This window comes from Urocampus carinirostris, chromosome 15, assembly GCF_059441175.1.
Source record: "Urocampus carinirostris isolate Australia breed hairy pipefish chromosome 15, RoL_Ucar_1.0, whole genome shotgun sequence".
NCBI classification, from domain to species: domain Eukaryota; kingdom Metazoa; phylum Chordata; class Actinopteri; order Syngnathiformes; family Syngnathidae; genus Urocampus; species Urocampus carinirostris.
The window spans coordinates 3,514,933-3,542,909 of NC_142363.1; the positions used below are offsets into that span (position 1 = coordinate 3,514,933).

Sequence of the window (27,977 nt, forward strand, 5' to 3'; positions counted from 1 at the left end):
AAAAGCTGGAGGTCAGGCACTCCTTTCCCCCCTTTTTCCTTTTTCTTTTTCATTGTATCTCTTTTTATCCTTTCCCACTTTGAGCCCCAGACAAAGCGAAAGATGGCTCGGTCCAGTTGTAACAGCACGTTTCTTTTAGGCATAAAAATTAAACTGATTGACAAAAGCATTGGGAGGATGATCGCTTTGATGATTAGGACCTTCCCCTCTATTGTCAGTTTTCTTAGTGACCAAAAAACAAGTTTTTGCTTAACTTTCCTTGTCACGTCATCCCAGTTGGTCCCGCCTCCTCCATCCGCATTGAATTTTATCCCTAGGATTTTCTGGTCTGTCTTTAACGCCGTCAGCGGGAGTCCTGCCTTTTCTGTCTCTTTCCACATTCCATAAAACTTCACTTGTGATTTTTCTCTATTTAGCCTTGACCCAGACGCCCTCCCAAACAGGTCAGTCAAGTCAAGGGCTCTTTCAACAGATGCGCGGTCAGTACACAAAATATTAAAATCATCCATGTACAAAACACACTTGGTAATTTGTCCCCCACTTCCTGGGATATTGATGCCTTCGACAAATCTATCTTTTCTTAACATTTGTGCCAAAGGTTCAATGCAAAGAACATAGAGAAGGGGAGACATAGGGCAACCTTGACGTACACCGCAGTTGATCTCGATTGCTTCCGATAAATTCCCGTTAATCATGAATTTGCTGTAGATGTCTCGGTATAGCAGTCCTACCCACTTGATGTATTTTTGGGGAAAACCACATTTTTGCAATACCCTGAACAGGTATTGGTGCGAGACTCGATCAAAGGCTTTTTCAAAGTCTGGGTTTAGGACCGCTAGTCGCATGTTTCTGTCTCTTGCATAACAAATGGTGTCACGGATCAGCATGAGACTGTCGCTGATCTTCCTTCCCACAATGGCACAGGTTTGGTCTGGATCAACCAAGTCTCCCAAGACAACAGACATTCGTGTTGCTAGAAGCTTGCTGAAAATTTTACAGTCCACGTTTAAAAGCGTTATGGGTCGCCAGTTTTTTAAGTCAATTTTGTCTCCTTTTTTGTGCAATAGAGTAACTATCCCTATTCTGAAACTGTCTGGCATATGGTCTCGACTGGAAAATTCGTTAAAAACAGTTAACAGATCTGGTGCTAAAATATCCCAAAAAGTCCGGTAAAATTCGAGGTTGAGTCCGTCCTCCCCGGGTGATTTGCCTTTTTTCATAGTCTTTATGCAATCATTCATTTGGTCTTGGGTAAAGTCCGATGTTAAAAAGGGGTCTTGACGGACTGATCTTGAAATATGATCTAATACATGCCCCATTTCATTCTCATATGTTTCTTTCTTTTCAAATAATTTTTTGTAGTAGTCTTCGACCAATCTGGTTATTTCACTACTTTCCTTTGTTATTTGCCCGTTTTCGTTTTGAATTTTAAAAATCCCCTCATTTTTGCCCATAATTTTTTTTAAAAAGTAGCGTGTACATTTTTCCCCTTCTTCTATTTCTCTTTCTCTGCTTCTTATTATGATGCCTTTGCTCTTTATTTCCGCCAAAGCGTTTAGTTCTTGTTTGGTCTCTTTGATTTCATCATTAAAGTCCATCCCCTTTTCTGTTAGGATGAAATAGCGTTGGAGTCTTCTTTGTAGTCCCGACATGCGTTTCATCTCTTTAAGTTTCTTGTTTTTCCCTGCATTTTTAAAAAAGGTCTGTGTTCGTTTCTTTGTCATTTCCCACCATTGTGCTCGTGAATCATACGAGTCTTGAAGGGTCTGCCAGTCTTTGTACAGCTCCCTGTATTGTGCGACTAGAGCCTCATCCTCCAGCAGGGAGCAGTTTAACTTCCACAAACCCTTCCCAACAGTCATACCTGAAGGAAATGAGAAAGAGCAGGACAGTAGCAAGTGATCCGAAAAAAAAACTGGAATTAATCTTGCATCACTCTGTGCTAAACCCCTCGTAAATATGTAGTCTATTCGAGAGGCTCTGGCATTGTCACTACTGAACCAGGTGAAGCCCTCCTCTCCTGGATGTATGGATTTGAAACAGTCCACTAGTTTAAATGTCCGGCACATGTCTTGTAATAAAGTTGATGTTTTATCTACTTTAAACTCCTCATCGTTCCTCTTTCTATCCTTCCTACTTAGGATGCAATTAAAATCTCCTCCCACGATTAGTGGTTGATGGCCTAGCATATGCGACTGGATGTCCTCTAAAAGTTCGTACCTGAGTTGTCTGTCGGCATGGCCGTATATGTTAATGAGGTTAAAATCATTCCCTATATAAGAAAGTCTTGCTAAGATTGCGCGTCCGTCTCTCATCACAGTACTCCCCTTTATGATGAGTTGAGGGTTGTTTATTAAAATGGCTACCCCATCGTTACGGTTTTCATTCGAGCCACTCCATAATGACGGATATGGCCAAATCTCTTCCCACTGTTTATAATTTTTTAGAAAGGGGATGCAGCATTCCTGTAGTAAAAACACATCTGTTCTGATAGTTTTTAAGAACGATAAAACACTGTGAGCCTTAACCTTTGATCTCACACTTCTCACATTGATAGTAGAGAATGTAATGTTCATAATTGTTGTTAAAGTATTAAAACTAGTTAGACAAAACCGGGGGATCTGAGTCCATTCTTTGGTGATCATCGAGATCGAGAGTGTCACCTGTGTCAGACACATCACTTAAGAGTAGTACCTCATTTTGAGACTCACCGGGGAAAACTCTGGGACCCTCTGACTCTCTGTCTGTGGTTCCAGGTCTTCCCCTTTTTTCTGGGTTAGGGGGTGAGCCAGAGGACCTATCAAGGGGTCTCTTACTTCCCTGCCCACAAAGGGTCAGATTTTTTCCCTCCCCGACTTCCTCCGTCTCAACTTCATACAGTTCCCTTGTGGGCTTATTCACCGGCAATCGGCTTTCTTCTAAATCTCTTATCTTTGTTTCTGGTTTTTTCACCACTCCCAATTTTGTCTTACTTTTACTCCTCTTTCCAGTGCCCGTATGGGTTTTTGGAGAGTCATTCGCCTTTTCGATTTGTTTGTCTTCTCCAAATCCCGGCAATGGCGTAACAAACAAATTTGCTAATTTGAACTCTCTTCCAGGCCCTTCCTGATTAATATGTGTTTTCGGAGTGGCAGTTGCTTTTTCTATTCGTTTGTCATGTCCAAATTCAGGTATTTTATGAGAAATCGAATTAGAATTTCCAGGTTCTTCCTGTTTCAATTTTGATTCTCTGGTCTCTGCTCCAGGGGTATTGGTAGGTACATCTGTTTTTTCAATTTGTTTGTCTTGTCCAATTTCTTTGTGAATTTCTTGATCAATTTCATTGGGTATTTCCATAACTTTATTCATTTCCTGTTCATCTTCATTGGGTATTTCTATAACTTCATCAATTTCTTGTTCATTTTCATTTTGTATTTCCATGACTTTATTAATTTCATTGTCTTTGTTATCTTTATTCACTTCATTGTCTTTGTGACATTTATTCATTTCATTATCTATGATGTCTGACATCATTTCATTGTCTTTGTTGTCTTTGTTAACTGCCTTCCTAGCTTTCAATTTGTTAGCAAACGAATTCGGGCAGTTTCTAAAGAGGTGATTCGTTTCTCCACAGAGATTGCATTTTCTGCTATTGATACATTCCTCAAAGGAATGTCCAATTGTTCTGCACTTTCCACAAAAAATTCGATCACATACCTCAGCCAGATGCCCATGCTCACCACATTTGCGACAGAGTTTCGGTTGCCCTTGATAGTGGATAAAGCCACGGTTTTCCCCCAGGAATATAGTCGACGGAATTTGTTTCAGTCCCTGAAAGCCCTGAGGATCTTGCCGTAGTTGGACTGGTACCCTCCAGGCACCATTCCAATAGCCTTTCTCACACCTCACCTTCATAGCCTGGCCTTTTACTGAGCAGTATCTACTCAACCAATAACAGACGTCATCAGCACTGATTATTTCACTAAACATTCTAACAACGACAATCTTGTTAGCATTATCAGTCAGCTTCTCCACTGTAAATCCTGAAAACTGGGACCTCACTCCCTCAAAGCGATTCCAAAACTCTTGATAAAGAGCTGCCGTTTCAAAACTCACATCAAAGCCTTTGCCAGAAGTCATTTTTATGACAGCATGTACCTCCTCCTTTTTAAACTTCAGAATCTTTTCAACAAACTTGTTAATAAAATCCGTCCTTGACATTCCCTCCGAAATTGCCACAACATCTTTGAGCAAGAATCTCACGCAGTTACGTCTCCGCCCGCCGGTATAATGCCCGGCCATGGCAGGACTCGGCTGCTTTACTTCTAACTATGTTAAAATGGTTAGAATTGTAAAATTAATAATTAACAATACTCTTAATACCGACGCCAATGACAGTATAAACGCATAGAACGAGCAGTGCTAACCTGATGCGTCCACCATCAACCGCTAACTTAGCTAAATATCCATCATGTTTTCAAGTCATTTGTATTTTTAACCAGCAAGAGCATTGAAAAGTAAACTCTTGGGAGCTGGTTTGTGAAAACAGGTAGATGTTCAAAGTGGCACTGTGCTTTATATGTAATTCTATTTTTGAGCCAAGAAAACGTGCTATGTACATTAATTGGATTTACTTTAGTGAGAAAATAAACTGTAAGTCTCGATGGTTTCAAGAATAGAGTGCTTCGAGGTCCTAAGATTACCCACAATGCATTGCTGGCGGCCATTTTGGAAGTACACAAAGCTTTTCACTTCATTGTTATTGTTCAGCGAACCAGTTAGATTTTACATTGTAATACCGAATACGTGCGTTATTGTTGGCTGTTGTAGCCGAGGGGAAAAGGGTGGGAAGGGCTTCTTTAGACTTCCGAAGTGTGTTTACAATCAGGGGATTGAAGCTCAGGAGAAAAGTGAACGGCGAAGACGAATGTGGCTGGCAGCTATCAACCGGTCGAATTTGCCAAAGCTTGACTGTGTTCGTGTTTGTTCTGACCACTTTCTGACAGGTAAATTGAATTATTTATCATGTAGAAATAAATTTTAAAAAGGTTATGGGACATTTGTACTTCATGTATGGCTAGGTTAAATACTGTAGGTGTTGCTTCTTGAGTAACATATCTGAAAAAATATCTAGATGTTGAACAAGTATATACCAAGAATACATAGTAAATGTGCATTTCATCCACTTTGATGAGATATTTCTTCTCTCTCAGTGGATAACATTATTAAATAACTACTTCACCATACACATGTATCAAACAAACATGAAGTATGCGCTGTTTGCAATTGTATTTATTTTCAATCTTTGTTTAGATGAAAGGCTCATAATTAACACCTTTAATTTACAATGGCTGAGGGGGGCGGGATAGCGTTTGAGTTTCAGTGTAGTATCATCCAATGTTCGCATGTTTTCGCCACATCACAAACCTTGACAAACACAGTAAGAGGATTCCTCAACAAATCTGTCGTAGGCTTCCATACTTTTGTAATTTTGAAAATCCTTCAGTTCACAAAAGGGACTTTGGTGGAAAATAAGATAGTTAACAAGTTCGATGTAAGTCACACACGGCAACAAATCGGGATCAGACTTCCAGTCTTTGTTTTTAATTTTGTAGGGATCCACTTTTCCAATAAAATGCAACTTCGCAGCGTACCGCTCGCGTGCTTACTTGTCTAAACTCTCCACGTAGTTTTCCATAGTGTTGATGGACAAAATCCGTACACAGACGAAGCTAGTTGAGTAAATAAATAGACAAACTGAGTAAATATTTGCTCCTCTCGCTATCACCGCTTGTAATCGACAGACTTCCAAGATGGCGGCACGAAGCCGTGTTACTATTTTTAGCACAAAGCGCCGAGCCCTCTATAGACGTGGAGTGGGTGCGCTGGTACAGTGACTAGTTGTACCACTGGGCTCACTTTCTTATTGAAAAAGCAAGGATGGCGTGTAATATTCAGCCTGGAAGTGGCAGCGCTGTACATGTATTGTTTTGGCCACATGTTATCCGGATAAATTGCAGGGTTTTGCCTCATGGAACAGTTGCACTAACATTTTTAAACACTGTGTACCCACATTTACTCATGATTAAGAGCTACTCCTACCCTGACATTCTTTTAGAATTGTTTTTTTGTAGAAGTGTGCGAACATTAACCGTCCATATAAGCTTTATGGCAATCCTTTCTTGACGACATGTTAGGTGATAAAGTCACGGAATGGACAGTCAGGGTGGCTAGAGACCTGCAAAAGACAAACAAATATTGGTTTGAATTGTAAAAAAAAATTCAATACATTAATAGATATCTTTTATCATTAATAATAAGAATCCTGATAACCTAAATGAATCAACCTCACTGTACCATGTTAATGATATTCCCTTTAAGCTTGTTGCAAAGTGTCTTCTTCAGCAATGCAGAGTTGTTGGATTTCCCAATCAGATTCATTCTTACGTAATACAATGTTTTGGCTATCATTCTGATAATATTGAATGAATGGTTACTTATGCTATCATGGGTATCCATTCATAGTTTTTGTCAAACAGCTGTTTGTCAACCACGTTTCGATTACTGGACTGACGTTTTTTTTTTTTTTTAATATATAAACATATTTCATCGCACACAAAATTGAATCCGTTACGGTTACCAATAAATAAGTTCCAAACAATATTCTTATGTTTTAGAACAAATTGGGGTGCCTTTATATTTTGCCTGTTGATTTAGAAATCCTTCTAAAATAGTGTTTTTAATTACAATGTGCACAGTTTATTGTAGTAAATTCATACTGCTAAAAACAATATACCCTTTTGGAAAGGGAGAGCTAATATTCAGATGTTGATAATATTAAAGGCTACCAATTCATATTGACACACTCTTTCAAAGAACAGTGAGTATTTTTTAGAAAATTATAGTAGTAAAAAAATTCAATTCATAAAGAAGATATTGATTCAAATAATGAGCAAAAAATACTTGAACCATGAACTATCATAAACGTGTGTTTTTTTAAAATACTTATAGGTGGACAAATTTGTATTTATTTTCAATAAGATTAGCCTCACTTAGAGGGAGCTGACATAGTGATCTGCCATCTGGCTGCTACAGTAACCTACAAAACAAGAATCTTGCTGAAGGCTTGCCAAATATATTTGGAAAAAAAGGTACGGTTTGATCACTTTTAGTCTCCATAGTTTGTAATCTTCCTTGTGCTCATTAGCAATCATTTTTCTTTTGTCAAATTCTACACACTGACCCTTCAATCAATTTTGCTCAAATACTTTAAATTATAATATTTGTTTGTATTTTTGTGAATTAATTACAATATGGTGACTATGCAGACAGCTATAATAACAAAGAAAAAACAAAAAAGTGTAAACTCGTGTCATTGCAATTTTAAATGGTCACTTCAGCATCAATCTTTGAACGTTAGAATGTCATTGAACCCAAAGTTGTGTTTGACGAGCGGGTCACATTCTAGTTTAAGAAATCAAAAAAGCATGGCTCAAAATTGTGAAAGATTTGGGGTGCTGGTGTTAAATGTATGATTTTAAGTTTTTAATCTGTTACCTTTTGGTTTAAATTAAAATTCTCAACTAACTGCACAAAGCAGTGGTTCTCAACTGTTCTGACTTCAGGACCCACCATCGCACCCAATTACAAGCGACACCCCAAATCAAGGGGAAAAAAATTCACTTTCTTAAATATATCTAATGAAATAATTGTGTAGTTTAAACCACACGTATTAGAATATAGTCACATGAAGAAAATTGCCAGCAAAACCTCAACAACTTTAAGTAATAATTTTTCCTTTAATGCTCAATTAGCAGCATTTTTTATAACACCCAAAGCGCTTCACATCAGTGACTTTCATGATGATAAAATCCTTATCTCATACTGTATATCATTCGCCAAATATTTGTTTTGCCATGCTCAACATGTGTTAACAAACTTTATCCATCCTTTTCTGTGGTGTAAAATGAAACTGTCATCTTGCATTTGCTGTGAGTTATGATCATTTACCGTTAAAGAGTTAAAATGACCCTTTCTGATTATTATTTTACCAAAGCAAAGGCCCCAAAGAAATGGCCCGTGACCCACTGAAAATGGGTCCGTGTCCCACTTTCAGTTGTTATCCTCCAATTGAGAAACACTGGCATAGAGCACAAAAGACAAATATCATGATACAAAAAAATATAAGAAAAATAGAATGGGATTTTTAAAAAAAATATGTTTAAAGGCATTTTTGTAACTTAACTGATCGATAAAATCTTGGGGGATTCTTTATTTAAATATATTCATTTGGCAATGGTGGCGTTCTGCCTGAGGATAAGGTAAACCTTATGCATTTTGATGAAGCTGGTCATCTTTGACAGATAAATATTAAATTCAGCAAATAATTCCTTTTTAAATACAAAGACAATGCAAATCTGAGCAGTATTATTCTAGCATTGCTTTCGTGTGGAAAAAAAGACAATATGTTGTGAAATGTGTAGAGAGAGAAATGAAACATCTCACAGCCAGCGGCCAGGCTTTCTTCCACTGCCGAGGAAGAGATTTGAAAAGATTAACACACTAGCATTAGCTCCGATACAAACTGAGGATTGAATTAATTAAAGACTTTGCTGGGCTGCGTTCACGTATAGTCTGGTATTGAAGCTGGAAGGCAGCCTCCCCACCGGCTGCCCCACTCATGCACACATACACAATACGACTGGATCCTTTCCAAGTCCACCAATGATGGAGACTCTATTTTTACCTTATTTGATTTTTCCCCCATGCTCATGCTTATTTAAGAAATAAGTTTGCTTGTTTTACCTGAAATATCTCCCTTAAAGTCCAAAGATTATCCCTATTATTCACACACCAAACATTTAATTGCATGAAGTGATTTTAACCAGAATAACATACTGAAAGTGTGTGTTATTAGGTCATGACTGAAGAGGCCTTTGACGTGATTGTGGTTGGGTCTTGCATGACTGACTTGGTTAGGTAAGTAAACACTGCACTAAAACAACTTCTCAAATTTGAGGTTTTATGAATTGTTTCCCACAATTTAGTTTAAATGTCAATTCTGTAAGGACTTATTATTTCTTAATTAATACATCAACTTCATGGGCTCTTAATGTTCAGTTTGTTTGCCAAAATTGTCACAATCCAGTTGAATTAAACAATGGCAAATCAAAATTTATCTTTTAAAGTAATTTGCATGGCATTTTTTTGAATACCGACTACATTATGTAAAATGTCTTTATTGAAATGACTCATCATTAAATTGTATGGTTTATTTTACAAACTGTTGAGCATCATTTTTAAATATAACTTTTTTTAAAAAATGAATTATTTAAAATTACCTCGAAAGTAGATCTTTATTGTCATAAAAAAATCTCTTATTTAGTTTGATTTAGCCTCATAAAAGTATTCCCCACCAGTAATGAGATCACGTAAGTATACTTTTAAGATATAAACATGTGAATAGTAATTCAATTAGGGCTGTTTTGTTTTAAAAACTTGATAAGTCTAGATAATGTTTGGTAAAAAAAAAAAGCCTGTCAGCTTCAAATGTACTGAACATTTACTAAAAAAATGTTGTTAGTGATGTTTTTTCCAAATCACTTGTAGCTCTTACCTCCGAAATAAAGGGGAAATAATCTGAAGCAATGAAACCTTTTTCCCCTGTTTGAAGCGCAGGAAAATTCAGATTGTAATGGGAACCTGTGACTGCGGCACAAGATCTTACCCCTAATAGTCATGCATTTATAATTTTTACTTTGTGGAATGAAGGAATGTGTGAGCAAGGGAAAAATACGAAATCAGGTGAAAATCAAAGTTTCAAGCTTGTGATTGCTCCATTGTCAGAGGCAATGAGTGGGGAGTCTTTTCAAAACATTGCTTGTGAATAACACTAACCACAATTTTCCATTAGTTTTATTTTTGACTTGTTCTATAAGCCTTTGGAAAATATTTGCAGAAGTGTATTCCCATAAAAAATGAGAAAGTACTTGAAACCTAGTTACTGCAGCTTCTGGATTGTAAATGTTTGTCCTAAAAGCTTGTGAAGTTCCTAATTAAAATCACTAACATTTTTCAGTTCATAACCTTCGGGTTGGAGATTAATAATAACTGTCTGCAGATATTTACTTGGAAAAAATGTGTGTTTTATGTTTTATAGACATAATTAATAGTCTGTTGCCATAAGCTGTATATTCCAGGTAGTCTTAATGGTTGGTGACCAAAAAATTGTTCTGGCTTTTGACAAGATTATGACAGGTTGGAGATCAAGAGATAAAGGCTAATTACGTATTTCTGTACGTCATAAAGAAGAAAGAGCGAATGTCGGTCGACAGAATCATTTTTAAATTGCTTTTACGTTGAACATTTTGAAGTATTATTATTTGAATTTGTTTTGCTGCCAGTCCGAATAAATTGTAAATTTAATTTTGACATATGTCACCTTCAAGTGCACTAAATGTGTTAAAGGGACATTGTGTATTGTTTAACACAGTGTCCCCAAACTACGGCGTGCAGATGGACAAGGCCTGCATCCACATTTGGTCTGGCGTCATATACAATACCAAAGATAATTTTGACACGCGTCTTTTTCTACCTGATAAAGAACTCAAAGTCTGGATGCACATTTTTGGTTGCAGGTGGTTTGCTGCAGCAAGAGCACTTAACTCTTACCACTCAACTACCAGTTGTATAGATGACATATGAACAGCATTGGCTTTTATCTCATTCTCACACTATATTTAGTCACGCACCGAGAAGGAAATTAATTTCATTGGGCAGTTCAGCTGTAACAATGATGAACAAATTAGTCATTGTGAGTAAAATAAAATTCATTGTCTTTGTAACATGTAAAACCCACATCAAAACCAACATACGTCTCTGGTACAGTAAGAAAAAAATAGTCTGATAATGAGATAGAGTACTGCCTTTTCGCAAGTCATCTGGTGGTCCTGTGCTCCAACAAATAAGCTTATCTTGGATCTGTTAAATTTGCACGGCACAACAGAAAGTTCATGTTGAATCGCCCTTTTTCTGTTAAGAACCCATGTCAGTGTCATTTTGTTATTCGTTTTATTTCGTAAACAGCTGTATTATTTATTTTCTGACTTTTGTGAAGCATCCAGAGAGGGTCATTTGATCATCATTTATTTCATTAACAGTGTTATGATGATTTTCCCAACTTTTGTTTTGTGAGAAAAGTTGATAGTGGTATTCTGGAAAACAACGCATTTTTACATTTAGGCACTTGTGCAATCGTCACATTTTTTCTTTTACAAGCTGACGCTGACCCCTCATCGGAGAAGGGAAAAGTAATGTAGCCCTTAAAAGTTTGGGGACCCTTTGTTTTCCGCCTTTTAGTCTCAAAATGACTTGGACTCTCATGTATTTTTTTTCTTTTTTTTTTTATATTCCTAGGTCGAGAAATCTGTATTTTACATAAAATTAGGCTCACCGAGAGAGAGCTTACATGATTGCCCGCCAACTTTCTGCTACAAGTACCTCCCCAAAACAAAACAAAAACCTTTTGAAAGGTTGGGCAAAAACAATTGTGTGGTTTGTTGACTTTGAGTCTCCGTAGTTTTTATTCTTCCTTGTGCTTTGCAGCACTAGTTTTCGGTTGCACTACAGAATACAGCGACATCTTGTGGTGTGCCTTTAAGGAGTTCAAACAATTCTTTACATCAAATATTTTCTTTGAAATTAGTATATTTTGTTTTTCCTCATTAAAACATTTCATCACAGTTTCTGCCTTGTATGCCGCTTTCATTATCAGGGCCAGGAGATATCAATTACAGGTGGAATTACCTTCGTTGCTAATGTAGCTTTATAGATGGAGCTCAGACCGCGGATAGAAGAGGCTAGCAGGAATGCAGTATATCTGAAGTTCTTCAAAGTGATATGCATGGCTTTGAAGTGGAAATATGCAGTTTGCTTGAAAAGTCAGTGGATGTTTGTGAACGTAAACGAGTGGCACTCACAGACACACACATATTTGCAGACTTGGTGTGTGCTTTCTTTGTTTGAATACAAAAGGTTATGTTGTCTAAAGTAGGGTCAAATGAAAAGTCCTGCTGCTTACAAAAAGAAGGAACAGATTCAGTCAGTCAAGGAGTCAAACAGATTGTCAAAGACATACAGCTCCCCCTACTGCCAAGGCTCCCTGTCAAATTACACGGTTTTAGTAAAACAAGAGCTTTACTTTTTAAAAAGCAAAATGATTAATGTATACATGAAACAAGGGAAAATATACATTAAGTTGACAGAAAATGTTTTAGGAAAATCATATGAGTTAAATTGATTATTTGTAATTTAATGTAAGAAATAAGTTGTTAAAGGGGACACTGTTGTATCTGACCATTAGATGTCACTGTATTGTGTAGTGCAACAGAAAACAAGTGCTACAAAGCACATCCATCCAACCATTATCTGCATTGCTTATCTTCAGTAGGGTCACGGGGGTGCTGGAGCCTATCCCAGCTGTCTCCGGGCAGTGGGCAGGCCACACCCTGAACTGGTTGCTAGCCAGAGACACAGAGACAGACAACTCACTTGCTCATTCACACCTAGGGACAATTTAGACAGGCCAATAACCCTGACATGCATGTTTTTGGAATGTGGAAGGAAACCGGAGTGAAGGAAGAAACCCTGTCAAGCACGGGGAGAACATGCAAACTCCACACAGGAAGGATGTTTGCTGGATTTGATCCAATGACCTCAAAACTGTAACGCAGACGCGCTAACCACTCAGTCGCCGTATCGCCCTGCTACAAAGCTCAAAGGAGACTATAATCAACAAAGATTTAAAGTGACCAAACCACACCATTTTCTTCATTTTTTTGCTCAGCCTTTCTGGAGGTTTTTGGTCTGGGGAGTACCTGTTGTAGAAAGTTCATGTTATTTTAAATCTGTATTTCTTAAGGTTTTTATTTTGTTTACCACTAGTAGGGGCTTAATGATAGATAATGTCCCTTTAATCGTTTGAATCTGATTGTTACTGTGGAAGTATGCTAAAAGGTTTTCTTGCTAAAATGTATATGTTTTATAAGCATTCGTTAATTTTAACACAGCTTTGTAATAATATAATTTGAGGTAAAAGCAGGATTTACCTTTTTATTTTATTCATCTCAGGAGGTTGACTATTTTTCTACTGGTCGAATAAAAATGTGCTCAAAATTGCCCAGGGCTCGGATGGTGGTTAGCCTTTTTTATGAGGCAGAGTTGTAATTGGCCCTTTAATGATGCTGTACACTGATGTCATCTGACTCAAGATCATGCATCAAAATGGATAAAATAAGTTGTATTTATTGTGTATATCAGCATATTTTTCAACCTAAAAATAACTAACATTTTGGTGCGCGTTATACACGAAGTAGTAAGTCACCGTATTTGTGCAATGATTGATCAATCGAAAAGTTGGATGCAAAGGGAATTGACTCCGGTTCGCGGCAGTGATCGCATCGAATCCTAACCACTAGCCCACTAGTGATATAGCAGACTTATTAACAGGCATTAGATTTGATTTCGTTATCACACTATTTTAGGTCATGGTAACAGAGACGAGTGCTAGAGCATGGAGAAAACAGTCGTCTTGAAAGATATAAATAAACGCAAAAAAAAAGGCATGACTACGGGAAACAACTCTTTGGTGTATTTCATGATGAATTAGAATTTGAAGACATTAAATAAATAAATACATTACATTTTATGTTGGTCGGGCGGCAGTAGCTCAGGAGGTAGAGCGATCGTTTTACTGTAGGATTAAGGGATCCCAGTTCGAATCCCGGCTTGTCCGTGTCACATGTCGAAGTGTCCTTGGGTAAGACATTGAACCCCTAATTACCCCCAATAAGCAGGTTAGCGCCTTACATGGCTGCACAGATCACAGCCGCTATTGGGAAATGTGAAGCACAATGTAAAGCGCTTTGGGAAGTCTTTGACTTGAAAAGCGCTATATAAATGCAGATCATTTCATTGAGTTCATAGTTTACGTTGTCATTAAATGATTTCAATCATGTCCGCGCGTATTATACAACATTTGTCACTTACAGTGCTTAGTTTGAGCTGAAAAATAGTGAAACAAAATATAACTATTTTTAATCAAGAATTCGAGGTGCGCATTATATATGAATAAATACGGCAAATATTGCTGCCTAATCCATATTCTGCAAATTCAGTAAACAAACTGCTTAGACCAGTGCGAACGCACAGAACACATTATTATTACGCAATGTATTTTATTTGACATACACTTTGAAGTTTTAAAGGCTACTTTCTGTATTTGCTCAACAATTTTAAAAGCAAATATAAAAGTGCTCTATTCGTTGTTATCCTTTTTGTAAGATATAACCAAAGTGACCCATTTCCATTTTAGTTAGATTTGTTTATTACAATTGTGCTATTTTAACACAGTAATTGTGCCATTTTGTGCACCCTTAATGAGTGCACAAAACTGAGAAAACATATCTTGCAACTTTTTCTCTTTTTTTTCTTTTTTGTTGCTGCTAAATGTTATTGCATGATTATGTGAAAATATATGCATTGGGATTTTATTTATTTATTTATTTTGCTGCTAAACGTTGCACTTCTTTTTATTTCACTCTTCTTTTTCATTTATGAACAGCCAGTCTCTAAGCTACATTGTAAATATTGTTTCTGCCTTTTATGCTGATCATCTTTTTTTCCCCTCTTTAAAGTATTTATTACATGTTTTCCCTGGAGTGCCATGTCTAATCTCATTGCATACAATGTTTCACATCGTTGATATCAACGACATTAAAGACAATTCTATCCAATTTTTACGTCCGCCATTTTCTGTCCTTCCCAGTGTGAAAAATAACATGATGTAGATAGATAGATAGATGTAATGCAAACATGAGCTTCAGCTTTGTTGCTTACTTATTTCAGATAATGGACTCGGATGTGATTGTGAAATTGTTAAAAGAGAATACAATATTGATGTAATTGTTTGGTGATGTGTCGTAAGCAGTCTTATGGATCTTCACAATCACAATAACTGAGAAAGCAAGCAATTCTGTTGTCCACTTCATTTTTTTCTATTGATATTTTCGTGGTCGTCATGGTAACTTTAAAAGCATACTGATGCTGGCACAATGACTGTGGTGCTTGGTAAGGGAGCAATGGCTCATTTGCATGAGATGTGCTTCAATTGTTGATCCTTGCAGGAATTTTCAGCAACATATTATTGCACCCGTAGCTCTGTGTTCATCGGAAAAAAATATAAAACCAACAGCATACAGTAAATTTGATTTTTTTTTTCTGTATCCTTTTTTTAAGTTGTGGCATATGTTGAAACAATTGGTCCTGAATTCCTATTCACACAAAAAAGCCGCAGCATTTTTTATGTCTTTTTTTGGCAGAAATAGTTTCCTCAGACAAGTTCTGTAATTTCTATTTAAGTGATTTCTTGATTAAACCGACCTGAAGCTAGGGGTAGTTAAGGCTGCATAACGCTTCCGTGCAATTTTTCTACTTCTGCCACTGTGACTATAGACATATTTAGGCGTGACGTGACCTGAGCTAGTAGGGTGGAGTAGCAGGTAGATGCAGGGTTTTCTGTTGTGCTACATGTTAGCAGAATTTATCTGTGAACATATTTATTATATTTTATAATATTATTGCTTCCATTTTTTTACGCATTTTAACTCTTGATTTGCATTTATATAGCGCTTTTCAAGTCAAGACTTCCCAAAGCGCTTTACAGTGTGCTTCACATTTCCCAATAGCGGCCGTGCAGCCATGTAAGACGCTAACCTGCTTATTGGGGGTATTAGGGGTTCAGTGTCTTACCCAAGGACACTTCGACATGTAACACGGAGGAGCCGGGAATCGAACCTGCGATCTCTTGATCCCAAGACGAGCTCTCTACCTCCTGAGCCACTGCCGCCCCACAACTCTTAATTCGTTTGTTATTTCATTCATTAAGTGTTCGTGAGGCATGAAAAAATGTTTCTGAACTGTAGCTTGAAGTCACCATTTTTACTTTTTTTTTTAATTTGAAAAATTATGGTTGGAATGTTTATTGTTTTTGAAAAGATTTTCAAATACTCATAGCACCATACAGTATATACTTTTTATCCTGAAATAAAAATATGTTGCTGCTCTTATTCCTGCCTCCAAATAATCTGACTAGTAAAATCACATTGGAAGTGTTATATGTTCACATTCATTCGCAATTTCGAATACTGTCAAATTGCTAGATTAATTGATACAGTGGCGCAAATACAGTATGTCTCAAGTGAGCACACCCCTCACATTTCTGCAGAGATTTTATTTTAATGTTTAATAGAACATTGCTTAAGAAAAATTACTTTGACTCAATGAAAAGAAGTCTGTCAACAAAGGCCATGGCTTATTGGAATTTTATCATCTGTCTGATGAGACAAAGATTAATTTATTTGCCTCTCATGGTGGGAAGCATGTGTGGCGGCAACCAGGTGAGGAGTAAAAACATATTTGTGTTGTCAAGCATGGTGTCTGTAGAAGCATGGATGCAACCTGAATTGGGGAGTTGCATTTCATTGAGAAAAACATGAAGTCAAGGATTTACTGGGAAATACTGGAGAAAGAAATGATCCCCTTCCTCCAGAAACTGGGTAGCAGGTCAATGTTCCGGCCTGACGATGATCCCAAATACACCTCTAAGATGACCAAGGCTTTTCTAAAAGGGGCTTAGGGTAAAGGGGATGGAATGGCCAAGCATGTTTCCAGATCTAAATCCAATAGAACTACTTTGGGCTTCCTCAAGCTGAAGGTAGAGAAGCACAAGGTCTCCAATATTCCCCAGCTCTTTGATGTTGTCATGAAGGGGTGGAAGAGCATTCCAGTGGCAATTTGTGAGGCTCTGAAATCCATGCCCAGGAAGATTGAAGCGGTTCAGCAAAATCATATTGGCCACACAAAATATTGAACTTCAGGAACTTTCACTTAAGGGTGTACCCACTTTTGTTACCAGGGGTTTAGTTTTTTTATCCCTTATTACAATTCACGGATCGTTTAACCGCATGAGGATGCAACTCTGGACAGCTTTCTTCACTGTTGACGGTTCCTGGCCTGTTTTGGGGTCTTGGTAAAGTTGGCACCAGTTCATTCCTTAATGTTGTTGGCCCAGTTCTTTTTTGGTCTTCCCCTACTCCTGCCCTCTTGGACTCTGCCCTGGAGAATTATCTTGGCCAATCCTGATGATCTTGTGACGTGAACATGCCAGTCAAGTTTCTGTTTGCGCACAGTTGACAACCAATGTGCCCTCTGATGGTCTTGTGCACCGTTTCGTTTGTCACATGGGCTAAGTGGCTGATGCCTAGGAGTTTCCTGGAGCATCACTTCTCCATGGTCTGGATTTTCTTGTCGAATTTTGCACTGAGAGTTCATGTCGAGCAAGCGTAGAGGAAGATGGAAGTAACCAGCGCTTGCCTGAGCTTGATCTTGGTTTTCACTGCTATGTTCTTGTCAATCCAGATTGTTTTAAGTCTCGCAAGTGCTTCTGTGGTTTCAGTTATTCTGGCCATGATTTCTGGTCCTAACTCCTCGTCTGATATGATAGCTCCAAGATATTAAAATTTAGTGACAGGTTCTAGCTCTCTGTGGTTGAAGAGGATGTTAGTGGTTAAACCTTGGTGGTTGTTGGTCATTACTTTAGTTTTTTTATTTGCTGATTTCCATGCTTCGTCCATGCAATTGACCAGATCTCTGAGTTCCTGTTTGTCTCCTACCAAACCGGCAATATCCTCAGCAAAACGGAGGTTAGTGATTTTTTTTTCTCTTCTAAAACTGACTTTACCTTCAGGTTGTTCCAGAGCTTCGGACATGATCCTCTCCAGGAAGATGTTGAATAAATGCAGCCTTGTCTCACACAGAGTGTGGTTTAAAACCTCCACTGGTACCATTGATCATTATAGCAATGTTGGCATTGGCATACAATTGTTCAATGGCCTGAACTAGTTTCTAGCCCATATGGTTCTTTCGCATGGTGGCACAGAAAGCGGCTAGCCATACTAGTGTTGAACATCTACTTGAAATAAACAAATGTAAAAGAGGTTTCTCTGGTAGTGTCTCACATAGGATGCACACATTAAAAAACATGTTTGGTGGTGCATTTTCCCTCTCTGAAACCTGCCTTCGGCTAGGATGTTTTCAGCTTGTTGTTTCAGTCTGTTTACTTGGACTTTTAGCATACATTTACTTGCATGGCTGATGAGACTGATGGTTCTGTAGTTGGAGCATAGTTTAAAGGTTTATTTTCTTTTGGAGCATAATTACTAGCGACTTTGTTCATGCAGATGGCCTGAAAATCAAGAAACACGTAATAGTGATTCCTAATGTCAACCAACAGTGCCTTGTCTCCTTTGTTTGGTGTTAATATGTTTGTTGGAGTTATTGCAGGGTAGTGTGGGCAACAGCAATATTTGTTGTCATATGATTAATATATTTTCTATTTTTGTCACACAAGTGCTGGTGCACATCCACTAAAGGTAGATGGAAGTGGTACTCCGGTTGTCGATCTATGCAGGGAGTTTAATAATGACAACAATGTGTTAGGCACATTTATAATTTCTTTTTGAGGGGTGTAATATATTTGTTGCTTAAGATTGGAAAATTATCAAGCACTAATATAGCAGGGGACACTGTGGTGGGAGTCATTTACAATTTACCTTGTTGGAACGCAAATTGCCAAAGCGTAAACTAACAATGCACGATTTATTGAAGTTTTCAATCTTTGCTTCTTCTCCATAATTGTTTTGAATTATGTTGTATAGGTTGTATATCGGGCAGCACGGCGGCGCAGTGGTTAGCGCATGTGCGTCACAGTTCATGTCATGAGAACCTCCTGCGTGGGTTCAAATCCAGCTCCAGACTTCCTGTGCGGAGTTTGTATGTTCTCTCCGTGGTTGCGTGGGTTTCCTCCGGGCACTCCGGTTTCCTCCCACGTTCCAAAAACATGGATTTCAGGTGAATTGGCCGGTCCAAATTGTCCCTAGGTGTGAATGAGCGAGTCAGTTGTCTGTCCCTGTCTGCCCTGCGATTGGCTGGCAACCAGTTCAGGGTGTCCCCTGCCCACTGCTCGGAGATGGCTGGGATGGGCTCCAGCCCCCCGCGACCCTAATGAGGATAAGCGGTACAGCTAATAAGATGAGATGAGGTTGTATATCACATTTTTAGTAGAAAATGTTTTTAAGGAATTTTTCGGAGCTTTTAACTAGCAGCCAATTATTTCCCACTCCCCCTGTACATTATTAGGAAATGGCATGTCTAGATTTAGTTTAGCCCTACAATACTCCCTCCTTCATGTTTATTGTTTGTTGTATTTAATTGATATAATAGTGTCATATCTGTCCGTATTTTTGGGCGGTATTGTGAGATTTCCCGGAGTGAATTGAGGGTTTGAGGTGATGCGTTTTAATTCAAATAAGTGTAGTTTGTGCAGGCAGCATAGCTGAATGTATTCGTACATGACACAGATAGATTTTATCTCATTATCAGAATATCTTTATTCATGGTGCCAGATTCAAATGTAAGACAGTGGAGAAAACAGAGTCGTCCTGAAAGACATAGATCAACACAAAAAAGTATGATGTGGGAAACTTTGGTGTATCTGATTATGAACCAGACTTTGACGGAAACAAAATTAATACATTGTAAATTTATGTTGGTATTGTGTTCATAGTAACAATTTGAATCATCTCTACATGTATTCAACAATGTTTGTCTCTTTCAATGCTAATTATTTTAAGCTGAAAAAAATTCAAACAAAATTTGTTACAGATTTTAATAAAAAATTAGGGGTGCGTAGCAGCACGGCGGCCCGATGGTTAGCGCGTGTGCGGCATAGTTCTGAGGTCATGAGATCGAACCTTCCTGTGTGGAGTTTGCATGTTCTCCCCGTGCTTGCGTGGGTTTCCTCCGGGCACTCCGGTTTCCTCCCACATTCCCAAAAACATGCATGTCAGGTTAATTGGCCGGTCCAAATTGTCCCTAGGTGTGAATGAGCGAGTGAGTTGTCTGTCTCTGTGTGCCCTGCGACTGTCTGCAACCAGTTTAGGGTGTCCACAGCCCAAAAGATAGCTGGGATGGGTAGATAGGGATGCGTATTATATAAAAAAAAAAATTTTTTCTTCCACACCCTTCTCACCTTTTTAAACCCTGACCTATTTTCATGTGTGAAAACGTCACAATGTATATAGACATTTGTATGCCTTTTTTATTTCAATTTGAACCTGAGTTTTACGTCCTACATATAAGTTTTGTGATAGAACAATCTCAACGTTTCACAATGAAAAAGTTCAAAATCATTCTAATCAAAGCATTTCCTTTCAGAGGTTCTCAAGTAGTTATCACTGTGCCAGATCACATTAGGTATTTCTTGTTTGAGAGCAAAATGTCCTGGGGTCCCTTTCTCACAGGAAATTATTTTTTGATAGGATTTTTTCAGCATGGCTCTTAGAGTGGCGGCACAGGTGATAAAAAAGGAGCAGTATAAGGTTTTGTATGCATGTCTGAATGTGTGTGTGTCTAAATGTTCAGCCTTTGTTCCATTTCCCTCTCACAGAATTACAGTCTTGCTGGTCTTACATCCTGTTCTAAAATTTGGCATTTAGTGTTTTTACACGACGATGCAAAAGCACCAATAATAGTAGGCTCCCAAATTCTCACAGTCTGTTACTGGTAAAGTAGGGATTGAGTTACCGTAAATTCCAGACTATAAGCCGCTACTTTTTTCCCAAATTTTAGACCCTGCGGCTTATTCAGAGATGCGGCCAATTTATTTAATGTTTTTAACGGCCGCCAGCGGCGCTCGAGTATGAGAGGTAAGATTTAGACCAGTGGAATCTAAGCGCCGAGGAAGATTACAACTTTTGAGCGTAAACATACCCTCATCGTGCAAATTGCACAAAATAAGGCTTATGACGCAGCTTCCACGTTAAAAGCACACGGGCACATTGCTTGGGTGTATTGAAGTAAAGGAGCGTGGAACAATGTCATCATGATAAAGTTCGTTTTCGATATTGAGAAAGATAACTTAGATGTCATTACCAAGGAGGAAGAAGCGATGGGGGGGGGGATTTTTAAGGGTTATGGTTCTATCTTCGTTATTCATTATCCATTATCCGTTACCGGTCAGTTCATAATGCGCTACAAAGCCTAGGAGCCGGGACACTTGTCTGCCCTGTTTTTTTGGTTTGAACAAATTTATTGACACTAATAACAGAAAACAATCTTGACAATCTCAACAGCAATCAAGCACATTCCCTGATTCCAATGGCTACGGCAATTATTTCCTTAACAGATTAATTTGCAGCAATGCGAGCGTCTTGTTAATAGTGTGAGGCTACCTCCCAAAGGCATGGTTTAGGATGAAAGTGATATTATTATTATTGAAGCTTTGAAAACTCTCTCGATGTACCGTCTTTCTTTGTAAATATGTGTAATATGTATTTGCAACTGTATATTTTTCTAATGTATTTATTTGTATTTATTTGAGACACTTATTCTGCACGAGCAAATTAAAAAAGAGGGGCGGAGCAAACGCGGGCTGATGGGAAAAGGTGAGTTTTTGTGGACACGGCGGACAATAATAAATATATATTTTTCCCACCCTTACCTTTGGAAATATACACTTTTTTTCCTTGGATTACTATCAACGGGCACCCAGAATCTGCAAGTCTGCAACAAATTTTAAGTACCTATATCATTTTACGTTCATTTTGGCGGATGTGTTTTTTGGACTAGGTGCTTCAATGAAGGACATTTAGTTTCAATCGCGGGACTTGAAGTATGGCTTGGATTAATTTCGTGTTTATTTGATGTGGGTGCATGCGGCTTATATACAGGTGCGGCTTGTGTATGGACAAAATCGGTTTTCCCCTTAAAATGTGATGGGTGCGGCTTATAATCAGGTGCGCTCTATAGTCCGGAATTTACGGTAGTTTACTGTAATATAGCAGACCTGCGTCAAACAAGCTTGCCAACACAAAACTATGTATGGGGAAAAATATAATGATGGAAGAAACAGTTTAATGGAAACATTTAAAAAAAAAAACAGATCCTTTGTTTCTGTGACACCAGTGGCCTGAGGCCAAACCGCAATTTGATGCAGGCAAGATACTGTTAGTGTCCTTCGCCCGTATAACTCACCTACTAGTTGCTTGATGATTGGAGGAAAGAGCTCATGAGTGTAATCATCCATCCATCCATTATCCATCCATTATCTGCACCGCTTATCCTCAGTAGGGTCGCTGAAGCCCATCCCAGCTATCTTTATTCAGTGGGCAGGGGACACCCTGAACTGGTTGCCAGCCAGTTGCAGGGCACACATGGACAGGCAATTCGCTCGCTCATTCACACCTAGGACCAGCCAATTAACCTGAAATGCATGTTTTTGGAATGTGGGAGGAAACCGGAGTGCTCGGAGGAAACCCACGCAAGCGTGTCAAAAACATGCAAACTCCACACAGGAGATTCGATCTCATGACCTCAGAACTGTGCCGCACACGCGCTAACCACTGCACTGTCTTGCTGCCCCGAGTGTAATCTCATCTCATCTCATCAGCCGTACCGCTTATCCTCATCAGGGTCGCGGGGGGGCTGGAGCCCATCCCAGCCATCTCCGGGCAGTGGGCAGGGGACACCCTGAACTGGTTGCCAGCCAATCGCAGGGCACACAGGGACAGACAACTCATTCGCTCATTCACACCTAGGGACAATTTGGACCGGCCAATTCACCTGAAATGCATGTTTTTGGAACGTGGGAGGAAACCGGAGTGCCCGGAGGAAACCCACGCAACCACGGAGAGAACATACAAACTCCGCACAGGAAGTCTGGAGCTGGATTTGAACCCACAACAGGTTCCCATGACATGAACTGTGCCGCACAAGCGCTAACCACTGCGCCGCCGTGCTGCCCACCCGAGTGTAATCATTTGTTGATAAAATGAATATACTGTATCAATAAAAAAATTGAGAACTTTATGTGAACTAACTTTCACGAGTCAGTTATTATGTTTCTCTCATCTATTTAACTATGCTTTTTCTATTTTGCAATTTCGGAGACGCTTGTTTGTTTGTCTAATTTGGTGTAAAATAGTTTTTCTGTTAGTTAAGCTAAGAAAATACTTCTAATACCTTTAAGATATCCCAATTCACTGTTCCTCCAAAACTCGTGCTTTAATATAGAAACAGTTGTGTCTAAACTATTTGCACGTGGCTATATTATCTAGGTAAGGGATCCATGTTGAATTAATAATAATAATAACAATACATTTTATCTAGAAGCACTTTTCAGGACTGCCAAGGTCGCTGTACACAGAATATAGAACAGTGATAACATTAAATATAACAACATAGTACCTTGATTGATTGATTGGTTATATGAAGGGCTGGGTAATAAGTTAAATACATTTAGTTAATTCATTATTTGAAAAATAAAGTGGTACCTCTTACGAATTTACAGTGGGACCTCGCTACTTCGCCGTTCGACGTTCACGGCTTCAGAGCTTCGCGGTCTGTAATGGTTAAAAAAAAATATGTATATATATTTATTTATTTTTTTTTTTGAAGGGGCGTCGCTGCTTCGGAGATTTTCACTTTTTGCGGGTTTTTTTGGCAGAACGTCAACGGACGCGGGATAAGGCGGCCGGCTTGATGGGACAGGGGAAGTGGGGTGGGGGGTTGTTGCAGGTCAGTCCCGGGCCACGCGACGGAGCGAGTCACCCTAATAAGGATAAGCTGTGCAGATAATGAGATGAGATTTTTTTTTTTTGTTGTTGTTGTTTTGAGGGGGCGTCGCTACTTCGCAGATTTTCACTTTTAGCTGGTGGTTTTGGTCCCCACTAACCTAATGAAAAAAAATTTTTTGAAGGGTCGTCGCTACTTCACAGATTTTCACTTTTTGCTGGGTTTTTTTTCCCCATTAACCGGGTCTAAAAAATAATTTAAAAAAAAAATAATAATATATATATATTTATATTTGCCGCTACTTTTAATGGGTTTTGGTCCCCATTAACCGCAATAACCGAGGTTTTACTGTAATTAGTTCTGGGAGTAGCTTCGTAACCTGAAAACTTCATAAGTAGTGACGGATTTTGTACTTAAATACGCTTATCCGTCCCAAGCCCTGCAAAAGTACATAAATCATAAAAGAGCATCAGAACATTGAACAAATACATGTTAAAATTAGATTACCGCATAAAAACATAAAACTAGAGGCACATAATGTAAAAAAACAGGAATAAGGGAACTAATAAAAATATTAATTTACCTTTTTTGCCTCACGTTTTTCCAATGATGTCTGCTTTTGCCATCTTTTGACAATCCGTCGGAAATATGTGAGGCAAACGTAGCAATTGGACGATTCTTCAACATTTTTTGAGGGTGATTCGTTTCCATGAACTTCCATTACTTTATGGAAATGTGCTAAAATGTATTTCATTTGAGCTAAATGAAGAATAGCTGCGTCTTCCTAACCGCTATCCTGCCAGGAACCCTCCTTCTCGTTAGTGACCTTTTAACTGTGACAGTGTCACAAAGAGCATGCTGGGAGCAGGCATGCGCACTGGTGGCCAGGCAGATTTGAAGCGATAGCCAGTTTCTTTTTAAACTGGGAGCGGTGCAAAGCAGTGAGTGCTATACTGTATTTTTGTCTTCGTCACTAGAGGCAATCTTCGTAACTTGATGCGCTCTTCGTAAATAAAGGCAATATTTTCCCGTTCAGGTACTTTGTAATCTGAAACTACTGATTATCCCAAAACCCTCCAACTAGTTAATTGTGTCATTTAAACAAGTTATTAACAAGGTTTTAGGAGCTTTTTTATTTCTATGGGCTACGAAAGTTTGAACGGATTTAAAACCACTTATTGCTGTCTAAAACTTCAGTGCAAGATGTATTTTTTTTAAAACTTATAAATACGTTTTTTTTTTAATTGTTTAAAATCCATCAAAAGTGTAAAGTCGTGACCGACGTCAACATTTCATTTTTAACCAAAATCGTCAAGTCCTTATATTCACATAGAATGTCGTGCCGCAAGAGGTCTTTTAGATGAAAAAAAAACCACAACATTGCTGAAGAGCACCAGATGCCCTTATTAATTATTTAATGTATACATTTGTTCATTCATTTGTTTGTGTATTCTTCTATTTGTTTATTAATTTGTTTATTAATTTATTTAATGAATTGTATGCCTTCTGTCACCACTTATATAGGTGTACTGTCAGGAAAAGGATTGCAGCTACATTTTTCTTAAAATCACAATTAAGTTCATTTTAAACTAGCCTTAGTTTAACACTCTTTTAGAGAAATTATTGCCTTGGTACATGCTTATTCTTAAGTTATTTACAGTTGCTACACCGCCTGACGATATGACTGGTCGTCATAAAATTGACTGTAATCATTTCATAAGGAGGCCTTGATTTTGCTGATTTTGTATTTGATGGCGCTTGACTTCAGTTTAAAATGTCATCGACGTCAATGTCACTAATACCGCTAATGCTAGGGTTGCCAATACTAGATTGTAGCGCTAGTGCCAGGGTCAGAAAAAATGCTACTGTGTCAAATAGTAAATCATAGGAGAAAGATTAAAATACTTTGTATGCACAGTTTAAGTTTAAGAAAAAGATAATTATCTACAAAATGAAAGCCAAATGATTGCTTATTGAATAAAGTGTTCTTTTTTATCCTTTATATATTTATTTTTAATACAGTATAACACTCACACAAGATCAAAATTGTATAAAAAGAAAAGAGCTGTGAGGTTAAAGTCAAAGTCATATAGAAAGATTTCCAGTGGTCAATTTATTAGCAGTCTGAAAATGTTGGGTTTATTATTGAGTCATAAAATAGCATTGATAATGTATAATTTGTATCATGAACTGCCTCCTAGATCTATAAACCTTGAATGACCAAAAGGGAAGCACCATTTTGTTAGAGGTGCTGTGAAATAATGGAACAATCTAATAAAATGATGATTGTGTTTGTTTAAAAGCCTAATCATTGAAAATATATCAATCACAATTTATGTTTTTTGTTTAGTCAATTTGTTATCAACATATTGTGCATTTTGAGCTTTTATATTGAACGATAATCATCTTGTGAAAAGGATAGGTAAAATAAGCGAGTTCAAGGCAATGCCATTCCTCTGTATTGTAGCAGGTAAAAGTTCTGTCTACATAGGTGATTATGAATCCCAACATTCCTTCATCCTGATTGCACCTACCACTTTTTGTTTTCATCCTCAGCCAGTCACCGAGGCTTCCAAAAGAAGGGGAAACCATCCATGGTCACAACTTCTTCATTGGCTTTGGAGGAAAGGGTGCCAACCAGTGTATACAAGCAGCAAGATTGGGTGCTAAAACAGCAATGGTTGCAAAGGTATGTAGTGTAAACCATCAGAACTTTGTACAATTTTCACCACACCAGGACTATAAATTTATAGGATGGATACACAATACTTGATGTTTTTACTTTTAAGAATCCACAAACCTTAATAGTCTGATGATGCGTACATTTTTTTGGTAATATGGAACACCTTGATTTCAACATTTAGGTCATGATGAATGAATTACTCTGTTTTCCCTTCTATTTACAAACTTGATCACGGTACTTATCTGTCTGTCATCCTCCTGATGTCAGATTGTGCCATTAACCACAAAGGCAGTTAGAGAAATAAAAATCTCTATTTCAAATTTTCTAAATCAAGAAACCACGGGAGGACATTTAATACTATAAATTCCGGACTACAAGCCGCAACTTTTTCCCCAAATTTTAAACTGCAACTTTGAATACAGTGCGGCTTTTTCCTGTTTTTTTTGAATTCTTACCTTTACTATCTTTTTGTGTAAATAGCTGAGCAATACTTAAGAAAATGGAGAGCATACAAATGTGCATACAAAACACCACGGTGACGTCTGGAATTATTTATTCAAGCGAAACTAGTCCATGTTTTTTCCAACATTATTCATATAATACATGATAGAGTCAAACTGGGAAGTTTGACTATTTACAACTTACAATATTTTGACTTTTGCACCCACACATCAAGTTCACAATTTGATTTGAACAGCAGTAGAAGTTATCTGTAAAAATTGCAACACTTCTCTCTCCTTATTATCCGCGTCAATGTCAAGTTGCCGGAGTTCCCTTTAATCCACAATGAACAATGACAAGTGAATGGAATTTGGTCCATGACCGCAGAAACCACCAATGACAAAAAAAAACAACCCAGAAAGACATGTCTGTGTGATGCAGCCCTCATCCTCATTTTTTTCTCGTGCACTACTCAACATGTGCTCGTCTTTGTAATCACCTTCTTGAATGGCCACATCATCCGAAAACACCTAGGCAAATAACAGGGGCAAGGGGGGTTGGGTTGTTTGGCGCAGTTAAAAACGTCACTGTACGTGCTTTTCACTTCTTTCGATATTGTGTGTTTGGTAAGATTTACTCTGTAAAATCAATTGAAATCGTTGTCGTCCATATTGACTTAAAAATGAAATTTTAGTTTTTATTCAGAATGCCCTCTCTTCTGCCTTACAGTTATCTATGTCTGATCATATATAAATAGTAAAAAGACCTTTGTGTGTTACAATAACCATAAACGCACTGCATCACTTAGTCGGCTATAGCTCACTAACTTTTTCGCAACACCCAAAACTTAATTTCATGGTGTAAACTCCCCATGTCTCGTTTTCTCTTGATCAATACCAGACTCCGTGCATACGCCACCCACTCTCGCCTGCCTTCAAACAACCATATTCCCATACGGCGCAACCCAAAAGTCTCCGATCAGTAAGCATAGTATGGCCTTTCAACCCAAGCACCAAAGCGTCGGAGCCCCACCTCTGTCAGAACAAAGAGACCCGATCGATAACAAGCCAGTGCAGGAGTAGCTCTCTGGGCATGGGGAGAACCCCAAAATAGACATTCAGGTTTATCGAAAACATCCAAGACAGAAGGCCAGTTATCAAAGTGGATGGGGTCAAGCAACCAATAC

General features: G+C 38.2%; 1 protein-coding gene across 5 annotated transcripts in view; it reads left to right on the forward strand.

Annotated features, from left to right (window-relative positions):
- rbks (ribokinase) overlaps window positions 1–27,977 on the forward strand; it is an 83,854-nt gene that overhangs the window by 1,823 nt on the left and 54,054 nt on the right. For 4 of the 5 annotated variants that reach the window (XM_088353734.1, XM_088353733.1, XM_088353737.1 and 1 more), the window contains exons 2-3: window positions 8,897–8,958; window positions 26,224–26,356. In XM_088353734.1, coding sequence (XP_088209860.1) covers window positions 8,900–8,958; window positions 26,224–26,356 — 192 coding nt within the window. In that variant the 5' untranslated portion in view covers window positions 8,897–8,899. Of the gene's footprint in view, window positions 1–416; window positions 444–8,896; window positions 8,959–26,223; window positions 26,357–27,977 lie in introns of those variants that run through there. The other variant, XM_088353735.1, reaches the window with a different exon arrangement.